The sequence below is a fragment of the Porites lutea genome, chromosome 10 (assembly GCF_958299795.1).
Source record: "Porites lutea chromosome 10, jaPorLute2.1, whole genome shotgun sequence".
Classification (NCBI taxonomy): domain Eukaryota; kingdom Metazoa; phylum Cnidaria; class Anthozoa; order Scleractinia; family Poritidae; genus Porites; species Porites lutea.
In genome coordinates this window covers 20,344,630-20,351,152 of record NC_133210.1, presented here as the reverse complement: position 1 = coordinate 20,351,152, position 6,523 = coordinate 20,344,630, and the positions used below count along the sequence as shown (strand labels likewise).

General features: G+C 38.3%; 2 protein-coding genes across 2 annotated transcripts; one reads left to right on the top strand and one right to left on the bottom strand.

Annotated features, from left to right (window-relative positions):
- The first annotated feature begins 1,765 nt into the window (after positions 1 to 1,765).
- On the top strand, positions 1,766 to 3,397 carry LOC140949643 (uncharacterized). Its single transcript, XM_073398796.1, has 2 exons — positions 1,766 to 3,186; positions 3,337 to 3,397. The coding sequence occupies exons 1-2, from the start codon at positions 1,766 to 1,768 to the stop codon at positions 3,395 to 3,397; spliced, it is 1,482 nt and encodes a 493-aa protein (XP_073254897.1).
- A 211-nt stretch (positions 3,398 to 3,608) lies between these two features.
- On the bottom strand, positions 3,609 to 5,921 carry LOC140950286 (uncharacterized). The gene is made up of 2 exons (XM_073399507.1): positions 5,673 to 5,921; positions 3,609 to 5,573 (listed from the first exon to the last, which is right to left on the bottom strand). The coding sequence occupies exons 1-2, from the start codon at positions 5,822 to 5,824 to the stop codon at positions 3,797 to 3,799; spliced, it is 1,929 nt and encodes a 642-aa protein (XP_073255608.1). The 5' UTR covers positions 5,825 to 5,921; the 3' UTR covers positions 3,609 to 3,796.
- Between the last annotated feature and the right edge of the window lie 602 nt (positions 5,922 to 6,523).

The window sequence follows — 6,523 nt, the reverse complement described above, 5'->3', positions numbered from 1 at the left end:
TAAAATACTTACTTATCACAACTGCAAGGCTTGAGCAGTTCCATGTCCATTATCAGCAATACAATTGTATGATCCAAGATCCTCTTTTTTGAACATTGAAAAGATATAGCCAGTTACCAGAGGCATTGAACTGTGCTGCTTTAACACCATCTTCAGTCCTAGCTGATATCAGGGAGAGGGTCACCAGATGCATTGCAGCTCAGGGTTACATTGCTCCCAATATTTACTCTGGAGTGGTTTTGAGGTAGCACAGTTATTTTTGAAGGAACTGAAATATAGTTTAAACAGTATTTCTGTTATACTCAGGCAAGCACCAACACCGCTTGTTATCTGTGCTCTACAAAATATGTACAAAACAAGCCAATTTTTCTAGACGGTGCGTATAACCCAACAACTTAGCTCTTTGTCCCCAGCCAGTTCACCAGCAAAAAAACGACATTTTAGCCCAAATTCTCCTGTTTGAACTATTCTTCGGCCAGTTAGTATTGGTATGACTAAAAAAGAAATTTCCAAGACTAAGGACATAATTTTCTGCTTGGATGTAATTACCAGCTTTTCCGTTTTTCTGCGCACAAGTCAAAATTTGAACTTTTTTTCGAATTTATTTCGAGTTTTTTCTCGCTCCCTTCTTTTTCCCTTTGCCTTTCTTTTTATAGCCAGTTTTGTTGCCCACTTCATCGTCTTTCTTTCGCATGAAATTTTGGCTGGCTTTCTTTCCAACAAAGGGCAAATTTAATTGTGTAGTAGGTAAATAGCAGAAATGGCATTGGATTTTTTCCCCAAATGTTGCTTGTTTTTTTTTGTCTGTAACTCTGTCATTAAGATTGGTCAAGAGTTGCTGAATGAGGTACCAGTGGAGAGATTTATCCTCGCTGATTTTGCTATTTAGTATTTTTTAAAACTATCTTTTAACCCTATTCAAACCGGGGAGGGGCTTTTCAGGTCCTCCTCACTAAAAAATTGAATAACTTCAAACCCGTTCAAGCTATGACCACCAAACTTGGCGACTTTTCCTAAAAACTATCTGGGGACATTTTAAAGTCGTCAGGACGAGTACGTTAAAATTGACGTTACTACGACAACCAAGTTTTAACAGCCATGTTTTCAAAATTTTCCTTTTTGAACAAAAAAGGTCAAGTTTTAGTTATGCTCATTCAATAAATTATAGCTTTACACTTAATTTAGCAATATTTTGTAAACTTTATTAAACCTGTTAGTGTAATCCGGCCTCTTTAGTGACTGATTTGAAAAAAAAAAACATGATTTTAAAATGACCCAATGGCAAAAGCTGTAGCTGAAGGATCCTTTTATGCAAAGGTGACTTTTTTCTATCACAATTACCTCGATTTCTACGCGTTTTAGTAAAATTGAATACATTTCAAAAATTCAAAATGGCGGATCCAAGATGAGGGACAGTTCCAGATTATTTTTAATAATAAATGACGTCATCATGACGTAACTGCTACTGTTGAAAGTCATTAATGTGTTAATCAACTTCTCGATTTTGTCAAACACCTAACTATTTATTTAGTATTTTTCGCCTCGAAGGGAAAAATTGATGCAATTTGGATTCTGCCCATACACCGTATTCACAAATGGCGGACGCGCGGGAAAAAACTGGTACCTAATCATGAAAACGAGGCGTTGGAGGATAACAAACACAAATTTCTCACTGATAGCACAGTTTTAGTCAACTCACAGAGCGGTGATTTCTTCTTTTTACAACGTTTCGGCGGACTTTTTTTACTGTAACAGGTTTCTTAGGATGTGGTCAAGTTCTAAAGTTTACTGTTGTGTTCCCCTTTGCAACCAAACAGGCCGCGTAGATCCGCAAGGAAACAGAGTGGGATTTTTTACTTTTCCGAAGGATCCAAACATTCGCCAGCAATGGCTACAGAAAATCCGAAGAGATGTTGGCCCTAACTTTTCATTAACGAAAGATACCAAGATCTGCTCGTTACATTTTCGTGAAGAAGAAATAAAAACAGGCATTTCCGGCAAAAAAATTGAATTGGTGAAGGGCACAATTCCTTCGAGGTTTGCGTGGCGTACTTCTCCACGGAAAAGACATTCGCCATTAGACGGAAGTCAAATACCTGAAAAAAGGAAGCAAATGGAGGATTTATCTACATGCAACGAGAATGGATGTGCGGCTGAAGACCTACACAGTGTACCGGTAGCTAGCACGAGCACAGTAGACAGCAGCAGTCTTTCAGACGATGATATGGTTTCAAACAACCTCGAAACTTCTGACCATGAAATTCAAGAAGAGTCACTCGAATCATTGAAAATGCAGCTGCTACATGCCCAGAAAGAGATTGCTTGTTTAAATGAAGATTTATCAAATTTGAAATCACGCTTAGCTAAAACTGAAGCTGAACTGGTGAATTCAGAAAAGGAACTCAAACGTCTATCGCAGGAAAACAATGACCTAAAATCACGTACGTTTTGCATAAACAATCTGTCAGACAACGATTCTATTTCATTTTACACTGGTTTCCCAAACTTAGAGACGTTCAAAGCAACGCTTTCATATCTGAATCCAGGGGAAAATGGTGAAAATATTCGATACTGGCGTTCAATTGATGTGAAAGTAGACGACGAAAGGAAAAGTCAACAAAGGGATTGTAACAAACCTGGGCGAAGAAGAACTCTTCAGCCAGAGGAAGAGTTTTTTCTGGTGTTGTGTCGATTGAGACAGGGATTTAACGAGAAACATTTAGCATTTTTATTTGGCATTTCTCAGCCGACAGTTAGTAGAATTTTTATTTCCTGGATTAACTTTATGTTTCTTCGTTTTGGCAATATAAACATTTGGCCTAGCCGGGAGGAAATTAACAAAACTATGCTTGAAGATTTCAAAGTTAAATATCCAAACACGCGTGTCATCCTAGACTGTACAGAAATAAAATGTCAAATGCCAAGCAGCCTGCTTCTTAACAGCAGATTATTTAGTTCCTACAAGAACCACACTACACTCAAAGGGCTTATTGGGATTGCCCCTTCAGGAGCAATAACATTTACAAGCCAGCTGTATACCGGCAGCATTTCAGACCGAGAAATTGTAGAAAGAAGTGGTATCCTGGACTTACCCTTCAGCGAGGGTGATGATATAATGGCAGACAAAGGTTTTACAATCGAGGACTTGCTTCCTCTGGGTGTTACATTAAATATACCTCCATTTCTTGGCCAAGCAGCTCAGATGTCGCCAGAGGATGTGGTTAAAACACAAGTAATTGCAGCATTACGTATCCATGTGGAGAGAGCTATTAATAAGATCAAAAATTTCCACATTTGGGACAGAGTAACCCCTCTATCTTTATTTCCTGTGATTAATCAAATGTGGGCAGTCTGCACCTTTTTGTGCAATGTCCAGGACTCCATTATAACTGAGTAATACGTACCAATGCCATACCTACCTATGAAAACTGAATTGCCAAAAACAAAAAGAGTGCAAGAGGCCTCATAATAATTGACTTATTTAAGAGTACTGTAATAGATAATGTGAGATCTGGAAAGTTTACTGACTTGATATATTGCTTTTGTTTTGTGAGTGCACATGTGAGTTACATTTGACATTGAAATTTAAATGGGACTTGCTGCCAGGGTGTAACAGATTAAAATTAACCTGCTTTTATTTTATGTTTACATGTAGGTGCTGCTCTTAGTTCTTTTAAACGTTAATCATGTCTGACTCACCTACACTTGGCACTTGAAATCCGAAAGTCAATTAACCCTATACAGGGAATACATAATCAGGCAAAAAAACTGACATGGAAGGAATGCTGTAAGTAGTCTATAAGGCCTCAACTATGGCAAACTTAATGAAATGTTCATAATAATAGTAAAGGAGTTTTCTCTCAAGCTCTTGCCAGTACAGCAGGTCAAAGAGGACTCTCTCGATTGATATTCCCTTTTTGGTAAAAATCACAAAATCGCACCATTCAGCACCAGTTATCCCCATTTGCCCTTGGATTTGTGCATAATAGGGATGTGTTACTTTCAATTTACAATTCCCATCAATGTTCTCACAACAAAAACTGGCATCTGAACAAGCATCCAAAGGAGTTACTAGAAACTTCGTTTCTGGACATTTAACTTCTAGTAAGCCAAATGGCTTGCTGCAACCTGCATCAAAAACTTTTCCGTCAGGTGAGCAAGCCAGTACTGGTTCCTTTTTGTACACAACCAGACCGCTTTTGAAAACCTCAACCGGGATTGATCTCTCATTCATATACTTCATATAGGCATGAACTGCTTCGGGCTCGTATTTAATTCCATGTCTCGTATGTCTTGATGTAAAGGGTTTTGGGTTCATAAGCGTGTTAGCGAAAGTCTCGTGATTTCTTTGTCTGTGAGAAATCAAGTGAAAATTCGACGCTGTAAATCTGTATTTACGTTCTGACCTCCACAACTCGCTATTCGCTTGGTCTCTCGTCGCAGCCTCTAATGCGTTGATTTCATCCTCATCGAGGTTAAACTTCTTTACAAATTCATTTTCCTCATCAGGAAGTTCACGTCGCTCACCTTCCCCTTGCTTTCGTAAGGGGAAGGAAGGAAATTGCTCTATTTGTTGATTACGAGGCATGTTACGGGGAACAGCGTCTATGTTAATAGAGACATCAAAATTTGATTCCGTAAATGATAACTGATAACTTGCATAGGAACCAACTGGGCTATTACCAAATTTAGTTTCGGTTAACACATTGTGATTGGCTGCTACGTTCGCTAGCCCCATTTTTGGATTGATACTTCTTAATGTATCTTTGAATTTTGTTTCTTCTGCTTCCTGTACTCTGTCATTTGTTCTCGCTTCATAGAGAAGACACTTTAATCCCTCTTTTTGGGTTTCATTATTGTTCGCCAGCTTTGTTTTTTTCACAACCAGATCCATAACTGGTTGGGGCACAATAGTATCTCCCCTCCCTTTTCGGTGCCATGTTTGTAGTTTTGAAGTGCAAGCTTCTTTACTATTTTGGTCCGCGTCATCATGCAAGTCGAGCGTGCTTTTGCTTTCGTACAGAGAATATTTGCACATTTTAAGCATCAGGGCTAAAGCATGGTTACAATAACCTGTTTTCCCCGCCACGCAAGAACATGTTGACTGAACAACTTCACCTTTTATAATACACAATGCCAGCTGAATGTTATGTGGGGCATCGTTTTTTCTGAAGGAATGGTGACACTTGCAGCGAAAATAGAAATGTTTATCGTCACTGGTACATTCAATGTTTTTAAGGTATTCGTCTTCCAAAAATGTCTTTCCCTTTCTCCAGCTTGTCGGGACGGAATGATTAGTGCTTCCCAAGCGCTTTCCGCTGTTAGAGATGAAACGATCCATCTCAGCTTTCGTAAAAAGTGGCATTTTTTCTAAATTAATTCCCCAGCCATGCTGAGGAAAACTAAAATTATTAGCAGTCGAAAACGTGATAACAGAGCTTGTGGTAGTGTTTGTGGCGGTGTTTGTTGCAGCCGATTCATTTTGCTTTGCGAGTTTTCGTTTCGTGTAAATTAAATCCGGGTCTGGGTCGACAAGAAAACCATCCTTACCCTGATTAATGTATTCTTCAACTCTAAAAATGTAAGAAACATATAATATAAAAAGATAAGCTTTAATTTAGAGTGAAAAAGCGACAATTCAACAATCGAAAATGATGATGGTGGTTTCATACCGCTTTACGAGTTGAGCTTTTGTGCGAAGTCCTTTTGCTGGATCGTTTCTACATTTAAGCCAAAACCGTAATTCTTCATTTTTCAGCTGTGCTGGATTTCTTCCAGCTAAAGATGACCCGGGAATATCTTCTTCGTTAAGGAAAACGGACATGTTTACCTATAACTTCTTCTATGATCTGTAAGTGTTATCCTCCAACGCCTCGTTTCCACGTTTGGCCGATCACTCGTCCCAGGACAGCCGCCATTTGTGAATACGGTGTATAAATCAACAATACGACGTCATAGGGACGTCATATTACGTAATTGCGTCAATCGAATTATGCCTAGATGTTAGAAATGACGAGTATATTATTGTAAGCTGACCGTTTTTGAAGTTATAGTGGGGTGGGAAGGCGGGGGGAGGGCTCAAGCAAAAAAATAGGGTCAAAATAGCTTAAATGGAAAGCTGAATAGGTCAGAAAGAATAATATGCATGGATCCTTATGGACCAAAAATGACCTAAGCGTACGTCAAAGAGTTTGTCAACATGAGAATTGCTTTTTTCTTGGATTTAATTTCCTGCCTTATGCTGAATTTGGTGAATTCGACAATTTTAAATGGAACCTGCCCAATTTCAAACAATTTGGAAACGTCCATTAGAAAAAATGTGTAAAGAAAGGGAAATAATTAAGTTATACTCAATTAGATTAGTATTTAGCGACTGTCATATCTGGGGATATGAATAAATATATTTGTGAATGAATGAATGAATGAATGAATGAATGAATGAATGAATGAATGAATGAATAGGTAATTAGCTATTACATAGTATTAACAGTATTGATTATTATCGTCCGCCTTAGAATACACT

Coding starts and splice junctions, on each gene's coding strand:
- LOC140949643 (XM_073398796.1), top strand. CDS start 1,766: ATGTGGTCAAGTTCTAAAGTTTACTGTTGTGTTCCCCTTTGCAACCAA. Junction 3,187..3,336: donor TTAAATATACCTCCATTTCT/TGGCCAAGCAGC, acceptor TCCTGTGATTAA/TCAAATGTGGGCAGTCTGCA.
- LOC140950286 (XM_073399507.1), bottom strand. CDS start 5,824: ATGTCCGTTTTCCTTAACGAAGAAGATATTCCCGGGTCATCTTTAGCT. Junction 5,574..5,672: donor AAAGCTCAACTCGTAAAGCG/GTATGAAACCAC, acceptor TTACATTTTTAG/AGTTGAAGAATACATTAATC.